At 44.1% G+C, this 16,930-nt stretch overlaps 1 protein-coding gene across 1 annotated transcript; it reads left to right on the forward strand.

The window, feature by feature from the left end:
• Nucleotides 1-468: 468 nt before the first annotated feature.
• LOC143131353 (neuropilin-2-like) lies at nt 469-13,377 on the forward strand. The gene is given in 9 exon segments (XM_076290938.1): nt 469-638; nt 2,049-2,261; nt 2,945-3,100; nt 3,346-3,515; nt 6,025-6,186; nt 7,767-7,908; nt 9,622-9,971; nt 10,531-10,675; nt 13,097-13,377. Coding segments are annotated over 9 exon segments (1,443 nt in total). The 5' UTR covers nt 469-547; the 3' UTR covers nt 13,111-13,377.
• The last annotated feature ends 3,553 nt before the right edge of the window (nt 13,378-16,930 follow it).

Here is a 16,930-nt window from a genome sequence, read left to right on the forward strand (position 1 = left end):
TTACAAAACAGCTGTGTCTCATTTGACATTGTTATTTGTACACGTAACTATACAGCATATAAATAGGAAATGCTGGAGTTCTTTGGTCACTATTGGTGTAGGCTATTGGAACCGGCCACTTTGAGAAACCTAGTGGTGGGTGCGTCAGACAGAGTAACTACATGCACAGAGATGAGAGAGGGTATGTATCGACTTAGCTATATAACTCTGGGGAATACAGTTAAAAAGCTAAAGTCCCAAAAAGTCGGCATGTTCCTTTACAAGTGTATGTGTTTTGTTACCATTGTTACCATGTCAATAAGAGGTCTACAAATAGCTTATGTTTGACCACAGATGCACTGTTACAATGGCATAGGCCCAAAAAAGTTTGACAAGGGCAGTCGTTGGCTGAGATCTGATGTGGGAGGGTCATCAGAGAACAAACAACAAGTCAGAGCGTTTGTTGGTTGTTTTGTGACCTACTTCCACCAAAGAGAGAAACTGTGATTAACTGTGATTGTGGTCAGCGACTTGAGATTTAACCTCCCCTGCTTCACTTATTGTGAAAATGGTGGACTACCGCAATTGTGTGGTTTTAACTTTGCTTTTTATCATTAATGTAAATGTCGTCTTTACCCAGACCACTGTCCCCGCAGCAAGTAAGTAACGCCACTTCATTCTCTTTCTCCTCCCCTCGTTCACCCTGTGCTCATGTCAAGTCTTGCTTTTTCCATCGTCCACAGAAAGTCATTTTCTCATTCAATCCCCTATTTTACTGTGGCTTCTCTCTCTCTCTGTACTTTCTGTCTCTACTTTCATTGTCTCTGCATTCTGTGTGTCCATATTATCTCTTCTCTTTCATTTTATATTGTGTATTATCCTTCACCCTTTCATCTTCTCTTTCATCTTCTTTTGTGTTTTTCTGCATCACCGTCCTGCCTCGTCTTCTCTTTTCATCTCTTGTCTCTTCATCTAACTCAGCACCGTGTGTGTTTTTGTGTGCATATACAGTATATGTGTGTGTGAGTGTGTGTGTGTGTTTGTGTGTGTGTTTATGTGCATATAGCTGTGTGTGTGTGTGTGTGTGTGTGTGTGTGTGTGTGAGAGTGTGTGCATTTATGTGTTTACTAGGCAGGTCAGTGATCCAAGCACATTCCCCTTAAGCAGCGCTACACACTGCATACAGATTCAAACCTTCATGAATAAACACAGCACCCTGGTTCTCAGGGTCTGTGTGTGTGTGTGTGTGTGTGTGTGTGTGTGTGTGTGTCTGTTTTGTGTGTGCATGCATGTGTGCCTATGTGTGTGCACGTATGCTTGTGTGTGTGTGTGTGTGTGTGTGTTTTGTGTGTGCATGCATGTGTGCCTATGTGTGTGCACGTATGCTTGTGTGTGTGTGTGTGTGTGTGTGTGTGTGTGTGTGTGTGTGTGTGTGTGTGTTTTGTGTGTGCATGCATGTGTGCCTATATGTGTGCACGTATGCTTGTGTGTGTGTGTGTGTGTGTGTGTGTGTGTGTGTGTGTGTGTGTGTGTTTTGTGTGTGCATGCATGTGTGCCTATGTGTGTGCACGTATGCTTGTGTGTGTGTGTGTGTGTGTGTGTGTGTGTGTGTGTGTGTGTGTGTGTTTTGTGTGTGCATGCATGTGTGCCTATGTGTGTGCACGTATGCTTGTGTGTGTGTGTGTGTGTGTGTGTGTGTGTGTGTGTGTGTGTGTGTGTTTTGTGTGTGCATGCATGTGTGCCTATGTGTGTGCACGTATGCGTGTGTGTGTGTGTGTGTGTGTGTGTGTGTGTGTGTGTGTTTTGTGTGTGCATGCATGTGTGCCTATGTGTGTGCACGTATGCTTGTGTGTGTGTGTGTGTGTGTGTGTGTGTGTGTGTGTGTGTGTGTGTGTGTGTTTTGTGTGTGCATGCATGTGTGCCTATGTGTGTGCACGTATGCTTGTGTGTGTGTGTGTGTGTGTGTGTGTGTGTGTGTGTGCATGTGTGTGTGTGTGTGTGTGTGTGTGTGTGTGTGTGTGTGTGCCGTCATGACTACACTCTGCACCTTCCCTCTGTCTGCTCCTCAGGGTCTGACTGCTCGCATAACTTCACCAGCCTGTCGGGCGTGATTGAGTCGCCTGGCTTCCCCGACAAGTACCCGCACAACCTGGAGTGCAACTTCATCATCATTGTGCCGTCGCACATGGACGTCACACTGACCTTCCTGACCTTTGACCTGCAGGGGGTAGAGGGCGAGTGCAAGTACGACTGGCTGGAGATATACGATGGCCTGCCACAAGGTGAGGGCATAACACACACAGGCACACATACAAACACACACACACAAACACACACACACACACAAATACACACACACACCTGCTGCAAGCTGAGAGGATAACATATGCACAGACAGACAAAACCACAGATATGTACAGTACATATAGACAGCTAGACCAAATGTATGATATTTCTGTACTCAGTTTATGATATGACTTAGTTGTAAAGCAGGACAGCATTAAACCAGGACAGCAAAGTGTGCAGTACATCCATCATCAATGTCAGTCTCCCATCGGCACCCACGTGCCTTCAGGCCAGTGCATCCCTACTAGTCCCATGCCAGCTGGATGCCAGGTCTTGCCCTCCCTCCCCTTGCTCTCCCACTTACTTCCACATGTATGTCCCCCATGTCAACATGTCTGCCATGAAGATGAAAAAATGAAGATGAGAGAGATTGAACTGTAACAAGGTGGTGAAGAGGAAAAGAGAAACATCTCAAGAGACTCAACAGGCTATTTACACTTTACTATCAGAACATCACATAACAAAGCCACATTCTACTGGGATCAAGTTCCATGGCTCTCCTGGCACTGAAGCCGTTCATGTGGAGTTCAAGTTTACCATTCTCGGCTTTTCTGTGTGTGTGTGTGTGTGTGTGTGTGTGTGTGTGTGTGTGTGTGTGTGTGTGTGTGTGTATCTGCAGTGGGCCCGCTGATTGGTCGTCACTGTGGCACCAAGATCCCTTCTGAGATCCAGTCGTCCACGGGCATCTTGTCTCTGTCCTTCCGCACGGACGGGTCTGTGGCCAAAGATGGCTTCTCCGTCCGCTAAAACATGACTGACAAAGAAGTCAACAAGCGTGAGTACTACCCCAATACATCAGCACTGGTCAGGGTATCTATATGTCTGTGTGTGTGTGTGTGTGTGTGCGTGTGTGTGTGTGTGTGTGTGTGTGTGTGTGTGTGTGTGTGTGTGTGTGAGAGAGAGAGAGAATGGATTGTGGATGTTGCCTATGTATGTGTTTGTCTGTCTAGGTGTGTTGGGGTGGGGGGGCTTTGATTTGTTTCTTTTTGTCTTTCTTTCAAAATGCGACCCCCCCCCCAGGCTTCCATTGTAGTTATGTTCTGGGCATGCAGTCCGGCCTTATCTCTGATGACCAGATAATGGCCTCGTCCGTCTTCGCTGATGGCCGCTGGAACGCCCAACAGGCCCGTCTCCACAACGAAGACCATGCTTGGATGCCCAGCACTGACAGCCAGAATGAATACATCCAGGTGACATGACCTTTCCCCTCTGACCTCTGGATCACCAGAAATTACAACATTCTTTAGTAGCTACCACAGAGAGAGAGAGAGAGAGAGAGAGAGAGAGAGAGAGACAGAGAGAGAGAGAGAGACAGATAATTCAATACACTAGTCAGCTGTGTGGTCAGTAAGTGATGGTGGTTGTTCAGTGACGCTTGATGAAGACGGGCTTTGGAACCTAACCTGATGTGGTGGTAGCAAAGTCCTTTTAGGCAAGTCCCTCCACTCGGCGGCCATATTGCAATGCTTTTTGGGAACTCATCAGGCATCGATTTCGGCAGAAATGCGACAAGGCTTCACGACACCAATCTTGCTCCAGCGGCGAGATCACAACACATGATTGGCATGTTGTCTTCACAACACACACACCACATTATTGGCTCAATATATTCACAACCAGTGTTGGGGAAGTTACTTTTAAAAAGTAGTGTTTGCTCGTTACTCGTTACTTCTCAAAAAAGTAACCTGTTACTTTACTTAGTTACCCTCTATGGAAAGTAACTTTTTACGTTACTCGTTACTTTTACGTTACTTTTGTTGCTCGACTTTGGGTAGAACCCAATATCTGTTCCTAAATGTGTAGGCCTACATAAAGTTCTACTATGGAGGACATAACAGGCAACACCACCACTAAAGCCTTATTAAACAATATCAAATATCATAGCCTCGCTACATCTTGGGCATATAGGTGAACACAAAATATATGAGGGCTTATTTTATAGCCTTATACTCTTTCATGAAACAGGCGCTCCTCCGAAATTTGGTGCAAAGCTAGTGCAAATCGTATCAATAGGCTGGCAGTTGAGTTAACGGCAGTAGACAAAATCAGGGGACAGTGTAGGCTAGGCTACAACTAACACTCACATTCCTCCCCTTAGTTTCAACGAGTTCGAAGTAATGTGAATAGGCTACCTCCATCCCTCAGAAGTTAGCGTTGGCTGCGTCTCGCTTGCTATGATTGCTCTTCATTGCCACCAGCCTCTGTCACGTACCGTGTGGAGCTATGATTGCACTTCATGCTACCAGCCTCTGTCACGTAGGCTGCCGTGTGGAGCTCGTGCCTATTGCGCAAGAGCGCAGCTGAGAAAGCAGCGTCGCTGTCAAATCTGTCCCTGGGAAAAGTAACGTTGCGCCGATATGAAAAAGGAACTACGTTACGTTATCAAATTTTCAGTAGTAACGCGTTACTCTAATTTTTACTCAAAAAAGTAGTTACGTTACTGTAACTCGTTACTTTGTAACGGTTTACACACAACACTGTTCACAACACACAACATGATAGGCTCAATGTATTCACATGTTGACGTTTTGCTGCGGAAGGGGTGTGATATGCGTAGACAACTGCCATATTGGCGTTACAAACTAACCCCATGCATTTCTATGGAGTATTTTTTGAGTGCTGTGTCTCCTCATTAGAAAGTCTCTGGTGGTAGTCTGGCTATGGAACTGGGCTAACATGCAGCAGCAAGACAAGTTAAAATCAAGGCTGTCACCGTTGTGCCCTTAAGCAAGGCACTTTACGTTGAGATGCTTTGGGGAGACTGGCCCTTGTAATAATTGACATATGTAAGTCGCTTTAGATAAAAGTGTCAGTCAAAATGAGTGTATACGTATGAATGAATTTGTTTCCCCGAAAATGAAGTACATTTTCATACAATAAGATCACACTTTCTTACAATAAGACCACACTTTAATAGTGATTGGTGTAAACCAGGATATTTTAGCGCCCCGACAGGCTTTTGTCAGGAATCGGGACAAGCAACTCAAAATTGGGACTGTCCCAGTTAAACCAGGACGTCACATTCTGTGTGAGTTGAATAACTTGCCTTTTCAGATTAAACGTCCATACTGGTTAAGACAGACATGTGAACAGTCTCTAAAATAAGGGTAGATTCCTTAGTATGTGTCATTGAAAGTTCACACATTCTTTTCTCTTTTTCTCTTTCATTCTCGGAGGTAGTCTCCCGAGAATTTGCTCTGCTGCCGGCTTGTGCCTCCACATCGCCCAAAATGCTTGATTGCATTACATTCTCCACATTTCTAGCTACATTTTCATGTACCACATCAGCCTTTTTGTTTAATAAATCTTTTGTAAATGATGTCGCTTTGGACAAAAGCGTCTGCTAAATACTATAACTATTTAATATTTAATATTTATACTGTCCCTTGCCTTATGGCATTCGGTGATGTGTTTTTGGCGGCACAACCTGCTGTGTCCCTGCTGTCCAATGAGACTACCGTTATTTCTTGTTCTCCTAGATTTCAGAACCCTGGGATTAGGCTTGTAAGCCTGTCAAAGTATGAGCTCCGTATATTTGTGAAGAACACAGTGAAGAAGAAAGTGCACTCACCTGTTATGCGGCAACCAGGACCTTCTTAGTCTGGCTTTTTTTGTATGGCTAGACTGTGGTCACTGAGTCTGAATTCTCTCTCTCTCTCTTTCTCACCTCTCTATCACTCTCTCTCTCTCCTCCACCAGGTGGACCTGCAGTTTGTGAAGCTGCTGGCGGGCATTGCCACCCAGGGGGTGGTGTCCAAGCAGACCCAGAAGCAGTACTACGTCACCATGTTCAAGCTGGAGCTCAGCACCAACGGAGAGGACTGGATGGTCTACCGCAAAAGCAACGGCAAGAGCCACAAGGTCGGAGAGCGCTTTATGTGCACTGCACACGTACATACACATGCACATAGACACACACACACACACACACACACATGGAGAGCGCTTTATGTGCACTGCACACATACATACACATGCACATAGACATACGCACACACACACACACACACACACACACACACACACACATGGAGAGCGCTTTATGTGCACTGCACACGTACATACACATGCACATAGACATACGCACACACACACACACACACACACACACATGGAGAGCGCTTTATGTGCACTGCACACGTACATACACATGCACATAGACATACGCACACACACACACACACACACACACACACACACACACACACACACACACACATGGAGAGCGCTTTATGTGCACTGCACACGTACATACACATGCACATAGACATACGCACACACACACACACACACACACACACACACACACACACACACACACATGGAGAGCGCTTTATGTGCACTGCACACGTACATACACATGCACATAGACAGACACACACACACACACACACACAGACACACACACACACACACACACACACACACACACACACATGGAGAGCGCTTTATGTGCACTGCACACATACATACACATGCACATAGACATACGCACACAGACACACACACACACACACACACACACACACACACACACACACATGGAGAGCGCTTTATGTGCACTGCACACGTACATACACATGCACATAGACATACGCACACACACACACACACACACACACACACACACACACACACACACACACACATGGAGAGCGCTTTATGTGCACTGCACACGTACATACACATGCACATAGACAGACACACACACACACACACACACACACACACACACACACACACACACACACACACAGAGAGAGAGTGTTTTATGTGCACTGCACACGTATACACATGTACATAGACATAATGCACACAGACACACATATACACACACACACGGAGAGCGCTTTTTGTGCACCGCACACATACATACAGTACACATGCACGTAGACACACACACACACACACACACACAGGGAGGGGTATACATACTGTATATATATATGCACATACACACATATCTACAAAAGCCTACAGTATAGTACAGTGGCTACAGTACATTTACACATGCACAGAAGTTACGTATAAACAAATGTGCTGTGTGTGTGTGTGTGTGTGGAATGTTGTTTGCTGGTGATGGGGGATCGTAAGGACCAGTAAGAGTGACCTAACCAACTGTCAGTGCCAGTGGCTTAGCTCTGCGAGTTCCATCTTGCACTAAAACTGGTGATCTTTGTCCCTGATGGAGTGTTGGAAAATCTATGATTGTTTGTTTTCCCATATGTGAGATGAAGCATGCATGGGGACGTGTGTGTGTGTGTGTGTGTGTGTGTGTGTGTGTGTGTGTGTGTGTGTGTGTGTGGTAGTCTGTGTTTACATCTGGGTGTGTTCATGCCAAACCTTCCTAACATGTCTATACATTTCTCTAATTATTAGCTTGTTTAGCGTTCTCTGTTGACGTTGTCTGTCTCTCTCTTTCTCTGTCTCGTTCTATGCAGTTCTATGCCAACTACAATCCCACAGAGCCAGTTCTGAGTCGCACTCCTCAGCCGGTTCTTGCACGGTTTGTCCGGATCCGACCATGGACCTGGAAGAATGGCATTGCCCTGCGCTTTGAGTTGTATGGATGCCAGATCACAGGTACACACAAGCACACATACACACGCACACGCACACGCACACGCACACGCACACACACACACACACACACACACACGCACACACACACACGCGCGCACACGCAACAACTTCACATAACTGTTTCATCCTCTGCTAATACAACATATAATGTAATGCTGATTTAATCCAAAATATTCAAAATATGTTACTCACTTTGAATGATCTGAATGAGTAATCTATCGGAATATGTTACAAAATACACGTTAGGGCATCTATACTGGAATACATTTTAAAAGTAACCTTCCCAATGCTGCAAACACAGACAGACAGACAGACACAGACAGACAGTCAGACACAGACAGACAGACACAGACACAGACACAGACACACATACACATACACATACACTGCAAAAACTGCTTATCTAACAAAATCTAACCAAGTGTTATTAATCTTATATCAAGATAAGAAAAACTAGTTGGTATTGTTTTCAGTATAAAGAGACTTACCTAGCGCTTTCTTGTGAAATCATTTGACTTAATTTAAAAAATAATTCACTTATTTTAAGACATCTTATCTTGAAAACAAGCAAATTTGTCTGCCAGTGCGTTAAGCAAATTTGTCCTAAAAACAAGCAAATTTGTCTGCCAGTGCGTTGAGCAAATTTGTCTTGATAAGACTCCTTAAAATAAGTTAAAGTCTTCTTAAATTAAGTCAAAATGATCTTTTGAGAGGGCTCTAGGTAAGTCTTTTATACTAAAAACTAGATTTTAGATTTAAAATTAGATTTTTTTATCTTAATATAAGATCAATAACACTTGGTTAGAATTCATTTTTTGCAGTGTACACATACACACACACACACACACACACACTTAAACAGTTGTGTATTTATTATGTACTAGGTGACATAACTGCATGAAAGATTGATCTTCTTTAGCTTTAAACCGTCAATTCTCCTTACTCCCCTTTCTAAAACACTAAAACAGTACAACGTGGTTTTAATTACTGGGTCTGATATATGACCGATAAAAGACGTCCAGTTTCTTAAACATAAATTAAGGACTAGGTTGATATAGAACCAGGATAAATTAAGGACTAGGTTGATCTAGAACTAGGCTGCATTAAGGACTAGGCTGATCTAGAACCAGGATAAATTAAGGACTAGGCTGATCTAGAACTAGGCTGAATTAAGGACTAGGCTGATCTAGAACCAGGATAAATTAAGGACTAGGCTGATTTAGAACTAGGATGAAACTAGGCTGAGCCACAGACTAGCCATCTTCAGAGATGTTGATTAACGTGTGTGTGTCTGCATGTGTGTGTGTCTCTGAGCAAAACAGCTTGTGTTTTACAGATGTTTTACCTGGTGCGTGAACTCCAAAAGTTGAGTATTACAGTAGAAAAAACAGAGGCGCACTCAAGGGCTTTTGGCCTTTTCTCAAGGGACATTGATAATGGGCTTAGCCCGAAACGTCTTGTCTAAGGACAAGAACTAGGAAACAAACGTTTCGGGCTTAGCCCATTATCAATGTCTCTAATAATGGGCTAAGCCCGAAATATTTGTTTCCTAGTTCTTGTCCTTAGACTCATTGTTAAAACCTCGGCTCTCAATACAAATTGTATTAGTATCAAGCCCTTGAGTGCACCTCTGTTTTTTCTACTTGCAGGTGATGCAGGTGAAACATGTCTGTGTGTGTGTTTGTGTGTGTGTGTGTGTGTGTGTCCACACAGACCAGTCGTGTTCGGAGATGCAGGGCATGCTCTCGGGGCTGCTGCCCGACTCCCAGATCTCGGCCTCCTCCACGCGTGACCTCCACACCCCCATGGGCGTAGCCCGACTGGTGGCCAGTCGCTCAGGCTGGTTCCCCAGCCCTGCCCAGCCCGTGGCAGGTGAGGAGTGGCTCCAGGTGGACCTGGGTGCTGCCAAGGCCGTGCGGGGCGTCATCACGCAGGGCGCACGTGGCATGGGGGATGGGTCCAGCAAAGACAGCCACGCCTACGTCCAGAGGTACCGCCTGGCGCACAGTCTCACGGGCCGCGACTGGACCTTCATCATAGACACCAAGACCAAACTGCCCAAGGTGATGGCGTACAAACACACACACACACACACACACACACACACACACACACACACACACACACACACAGATGTTGGCAGATGTTTAAGTAGTCCTGTTTGGATGTTCTTACAGATGTTGACAGATGTTTCCTTCTGTGCAGACAGTGTTATCCCTGAAAAGGCTCTTAAGGTCTTGACCCGAATAGCAAGCCATGGGGGGGACGAGAGCACTCAGGGTATTGCTGTACAGGAAAAGACGGGCATTTAGAGAGGGGGACATTTCAGAGCCAGAAAAAGTGAAATATGAAACTGCAAGAGCAAAGCGGCACAATAAAGAAGGCAGTAACACACATGCCAAAATTGTATTTGCTGATTTCTCATCAGCTTTTAACCCTATTCAACCACACATTTTAGTTGATAAGCTGTTAAGACACACACACACACACACACACCACAACACACCACACCACACCTCACACACATAGACACAGTATTCAGCGTTGCATTGTTGTCCACACTAGATCATCTTGTGGTGATCTTCTTTCTCTCCTCCTCCTCTTTCTCCTGGTGGTGTGCAGATCTTCGAGGGGAACACAAACTTCGACACTCCCGAGATTCGGCGCTTCACTGAGACGGTGGCCCAGTTCGTCCGCCTCTACCCCGAGCACTGGTCCCCCGCTGGCATTGGAATGAGGATGGAGGTGCTGGGCTGTGACCTGCCAGGTAGGACTGATACTCTCTCACACACACACACACACACACACACACACACACACACACACACACAGACCCTGATCAGAGAGACCTCACACACACACATTTCCATCCCTAATGCACACACCCACTAAAACTCCCTCTCTCTCTCACACACACACACACACACACACACACACACACACACACACACACACACACACACACACACACACACGCATACAATCTAGTCTTTTGGGCCCCCACCGTCGACTTCAAGCAGCGCTGCCTGGAAGGCGCTAGGGTGAGTCAAGGGATATTGTTAGGGTTAAGATTAGGGTTAGGTGCCTTGAAGTCGATGGTGGGGGCCCAAAAGACCATCAAGCCAGACATATACACACACATTTATTTCCCTTGCTATTTCTGTGCCTGTAAACATTGTTATTGCAGGGTATTACTTGCTTATACGGGCATTGCAGTGTAGTTCTGTAGAAAGGTCCGGAAAGCCTCTTTTTGCCTGTTATCTCTTCTCTGCCCCACTTCATTGTCTCTGCATCTGACATAAATGTTCTATTTTCTGCAGTCGCTCTCCAGGATAGCCTTGCTCTTTTTTCCCTCTCTCTCTTTCTGTGTTTCTTTCACTCTTTCTTCCTCTCTCTCTGTCACTCACACACATGCACACACACACACACACACAGACACACACACACACACACACACACACACACACAATGTAGTCTCTTTCGCTGCATCCTGTGCAATAAATCACTTGTCATCATTCTCATGGTTGTGCTTTACATGAGTGTTTTGACTAAGGGAGGTCCACGCAATGAAGAAATAAATAAATCAAGTATATGTATTAAGAATTCTAGAAGAGTCAGTATATTGGAATCAAAAGAAAAGTGTTGTGCATGCTGGTGTTTAGGGGTTTGCATATGTGTTCAAACAAAACATAATGACGAGGGCCGAGAGGAGACCAGGCCACCTTATCCAGTGGCTCATCAGGACCAGACACGGCACGCCTGCGCACACCGGCACGGCTACTGCCCCCTGCTGGAACATAGAAAGCACTGATAGAGAAGGGTGGGCCTGGTGCAGGTCCGACTTGTCTCTTGAGCTATTCAAGATGGGGGAATGATGATGTATGATGTTTGTTTAAATACAGGATAAAGCTGTTTATCTAGGCCTATTGTGTCTTTCACATCCTGTCACTGTGCCAAGCTTCCAGCTTGTTGTCCAGTGCACCGTTGTCCAGCTTGCAGTGTGTGACGAGTCTAAGCACTAACACCCCTCACACACACACACACTGATATGGGCGCTTTTACTGTGTGCCATCCCCCGTGCCACCCACACCGTTGCCCGCTGTACCAGCCTGACCTGGAGAAGGTCGTGTGCCACAGAGACGCAGTCCCCTGTCTGATCAGGAAACCAACCGATTATTGATTATTATTATTGATTACAGATGTGTCAGAGAGATTATAGATCTCTATAGACATTTGTGAGGTATTATTTGAGGATTGTCGGGTTTGGAGGTGTATAAGGCGTATTCAGTGAAACTCTGCCACCATCCACCCAAAAAACTCTCACTAAGTTCCACACCTGTCATGCATCTGCTGTCCTGCTGAATCTATGAGACGTCCCTGGCTGCAGTGTGCAGATTGGGGCTGGCCTCAATGTGGCACAGTCTATTTACCTGCTTTTCATACGCTACGCTGGAGTCAAATATTTCTCAACCAAATCTCAAGGAAGAGGGCTTAACTCAACAAAAGTATCCTCCTCGGATTACTTCAAGAGGACAAAAACATAGAAATTATTAGACTTGCAATATCAGTTACTATGCACTGTAGGCTAGTTTACGTAGGATACTGCATGTGAAGCCTATTTATTATGCATGCCAGACCAGTTAGTTTATGTTTTTTTTTTTTTTTTAATTACTGTAAACTGATAATTTCTATATTAGGCCTACTGTAATGTTATCTATCGATATTGTCACTTGTTTCTTGTTAATTGCTTATTGTTTTGTAAGAAAAAAGCCAGGAGAAAAAAGGCAGATATGACCTGCGAAAAACAATCAAAGCAGCAAAATAGGCATAAAATTGAAGAACTGGAAGGCAAAGATTCAAGAAGCATGTAGTCTACATATGATCTCAGATTTTAAAGAACAGAAAAGCAAGATCCAAGTCTCTCATCCTTCAAGATGAGCTAAATCACTTCTATCATTGTTCCAGTGCTGAAGAAAAGCAAAATTACCACCTCTACAATACTTTCTTTTTTTTCTTTCCACACACACACACACACACACAACATACTATTTATTTATTATTTATTTTTTGAGGAGCAACAAAACTCAAGAATTTTACTCTCTTATACCCGTATAATAAGACGTAATAAAGACAATCTTGAATTGAATCTTGAATAGGAAATGTACTCATCATGTGTCTCTTTTTGCAGGTGAAGCTGCATAATATAACCTTTGGTCAACAACCTCCTGAAAGGTCATGCCAAGAGTAGAGGACATGCTGTTGGAAAGAGGAAATGCTGTAATACCTGAGGCTCATTGATTAAGTGCATGCTAAGATGACTTATTTGTCTGCCTGAACAACACTCGAAGTTGTTGAGAAGGTATTTTGTATAAAGTATGTTAATGAAATGGAACAGTGTGTCCTGGAGACAGCCATCACTATGCAGGGTTTCACCACTATCATTAAACCCCATTAACCTTTAACAATTTATCCATTTTGTTGGCTAATTTTGTCTGATAATGATGATTCTTCCTGTGTCCATTTATGATCCCATCAGCAACTATACAGTACAAAACAAAACACCAACCCTTGATGAGGGCTTATTTTTTGGCCATTTCTCTTCTTTGCTCCTGCTGTTTATGATCCAATCAGCACCATAACTAGACCAAACATAAGCCCTTGATAAGGGCACCCACAAATACCTACATTCCTCATTGTTGCTGTGGCCGATCTGATCAGCAATATACCCAGCCAAAACGCAAGCCTTGATGCAGGCACCAACAACTACCACTCCAGCTACAACTAACACAGCGGCAATATTTCACACTCTCCCACACAAAATATCTTGGTACCCGTGTACAGTGCCTAATATGCTTAGCCTGACGAGCCAGACCCACATTAAAATGTAGGGTCTGGGCACTCACCGTTCGCAGTGCTCAGTCCGAGGGGCGGGATAATCAGTTGTCTTTCAAATTCCCTCTGCATGCAATAGGACAGCGGCGGCGCTATGAGTCCCATGCGTTTCCCACCAGTGGAGCTAGTTGGCTAGTTTAAACGTTTGCCAACTTAATAAAAGCTTAACTCGTGTCACACTGTTCGCCAGCAGCAACATCCATCTTATTATGACCGCCGCGCAGCGAAGCGGCGGTCATATAGGTTTAGTCAGATTTTTTTCTTTTTTTTTTTCTTTTTCGCATGCCCAAATTTCCGTCAATGATTCCCGGGACACTGAAAGACCGGGGTACACGAAACTTGGTGGGCATGTAACCCCACATGGATAGCATGGAACCATCGTTTTTCGTTTTGATCTGTAGCCCCCCCGCTGGACTGGACCCCCCGTAAGGAGGGTAGGGCAGACACAGTTTTCTGTGAATATCTCGAAAACCGTACGGTTTAGGAGGACCATTTTTTTTGTATGTTGATCTCAAGGGGCCATGTCAACCCATTCCATAACCACTCATTTAATGTATAGCGCCACCTAGTAAAACACAAAAAAGTAAAAATGAGGTGTTGTAATTGAAGGTATCTGTGACCTAACATAGTCAAAACTGCACGAAATTGGAAGTGTAGGATCATTATGACACCCTCTGTATGCACGCCAAGTTTTGTGGAATTCCGTTTATGGGGGGCCACACAATAAATTAATTTATGTTACCAGGGTGCGATTTGTGTAAAAACCAGAGGGGGGGATGATTTTGAATAAGTTTGTAACCCCCCCCCCAAAAAAAAATGAACGAACGATTCATAGCCTAGTAATGTCATGGCTAATAATACCCTATATTATTTTTGCCACCTTTGTAACATTTTAGTTTTAGTTTACCGTGGTGTATGACTTTAAACAGCGAGTGTGCTTGGTATGATGATCAGCTCCTCTAATGCAGGGTAGGACTACGTTTTGACAAGCATACAAATATATTGTATTGTATATATTGTATATTATGGCACTGAAGTCTTAAGTTAGTGAATTGGCTAACAGTGTTAGTTGGTAACCAAATAGCCTACACATTGCGCTACACGCTGCGTAGGCTACGTGCATTCTCTCTCCTGCTGATTTGCGTTCAGTAGCCAAGTGCGTAATATTGCAAAAGTTGAAAAAATAAATGTGTTTATTGTAGCCTACAGAAAATAAATAGCCTATCATACTGTCAGTTAATTGCCTACAGTGCAGTGAAGAGTTTGGAGAGTGAAGTTATAGGGCAACTTGTAGTTTTATGAAAATAATTTACGAACCAGAACATAAAGACCATGAAGCTTCTATTTCTTGCAGCTGTTAAAACACCCGCTAAATAGTTTAAATACCCACCAACATTCGTTTTTGCAGTACAGATTTTTTCTAAAAGTTATTTGTCTACTACTGGCTGATTTATCAAACGAGGGCTTTCTCGTTCATCCTCCGCAAACTACATGTGTTTCGGTAGAGAGCCATTGAATAAGCGATGCCAAGCAATTTCTGTAACACTTTTTGTGACATTCAGCAATATTTCCTCATTTAATGTAAGTTCCTTCGGACAATAGGCCTACGTTCTACTCTACGTGCAGTTGTCCTCCATCTCAGTTGCATCAGTTTTCTAATTTTGAAGGTTCTAAAACATTATTATGCTTCACTGAATCCTTCTCGTTTTCTTTCATTTGTCCAGCTAACTTTTCCATTGAACCTAGCCATTTATGATGGATTACACACTCAACATTCTGAAATGTCCTGCACGATCAAGGCCAAATTAAGTTATCACGCAGCCACTCTGTCAGCAGCATCAGTGCTGACGGTGACGGTGCGTTTCTGATGTCAGATTATTATGTAGGCTAGCCTACTAGACTGTTCTCACGTTGCAGCGCTTTACTTATATGAAGTAGGATTAATCAATATGAGGGGCAGAGGGGGATAAATGTTGTCCCCCCCGACGATAAAAATAATTTAGCAGAGGTAGGGATAGGAAAACCAGAGGGTAGGAAATCCTCACCATCCCCCCCTACAAATCGCACCCTGTATGTTACTATACACCAACTGGCCTGTAGGTGGCCGGAGACAGTTTTCTGTGAATATCTCGAGAACCGTAGGGCCTAGGAGGTCCACCTTTTTTATGTATGTTGGTCTTAAGGGGGCATGTCAACCCATCCCATTACCACTTATTTAATGTATAGCGCCACCTAGTTAAAAATTAAAAAGCAAAAAATTAGGTGTTTTCATCACAATATCTCTGGCTGACAAGGTCAAAACTGCACAAAATTAAAAGTGTAGGATCATTATGACACCCTCCGAATGCATGCCAAGTTTTGTGTACTTTCGTTCATGGGGGGCCTTACAATAAAATAATTGATGTGTACATTTAGTGACGTACACCAACAAGGATTCCCGGGACACTGAAAGACCGGGGTACACAAAACTTGGTGGGCATATACCCCCACATGGATAGCATGGAATTGTCATTTTTCGTTTTGATCTGTAGCCCCCCCGCTGGACTGGACCCCCGAAAGGAGGGTAGGGCAGACACAGTTCTCTGTGAATATCTTGAGAACTGTAGGGCCTAGGATGACCATTTTTTTCCGTATGTTTGCCTCCAGGGGTCATGTTAACCCATTTCATGTGCACACATGTGCACAAACAGATACACACACACACATACATTCACAGTAATCATACGTATGACACATACTCACACAGTAGAAATATGTACGCTTGCATGCACAGGCACATACGCAGGCACACACACAAGCACGCACACACACACACACACACTCACACACACATAACATAAACATAACACAAACAATCAAGAATTTCTCAGAATTATGAACAGGCAAGATGGAGGTGGGGTTGTATAAAATTAATTTTACATGTGAAATCTATGAACTAATCATGTTTTGGTCCTTGTTGTCTAGCAGATACCAGTGAGAATTGAGTGTGGATAATGCAATTTAGTGAGACAGTTAGAATCATATAGGCCTTTCAGCGTGATTTCTTTTTGTGGAAAAAATGTGCTGGACTGGGCGGCGGTCATATTTTGTACCGCTCTGCAGTACATCTAGTTTGTTTTCAATAGCAGGG

Source organism: Alosa pseudoharengus, unplaced genomic scaffold (genome assembly GCF_046254945.1).
Source record: "Alosa pseudoharengus isolate Yale_2024_CS ecotype anadromous, Long Island Sound unplaced genomic scaffold, YU_APseudo_1.1 YU_APseudo_1.1_scf_1, whole genome shotgun sequence".
Classification (NCBI taxonomy): Eukaryota; Metazoa; Chordata; class Actinopteri; order Clupeiformes; family Clupeidae; genus Alosa; species Alosa pseudoharengus.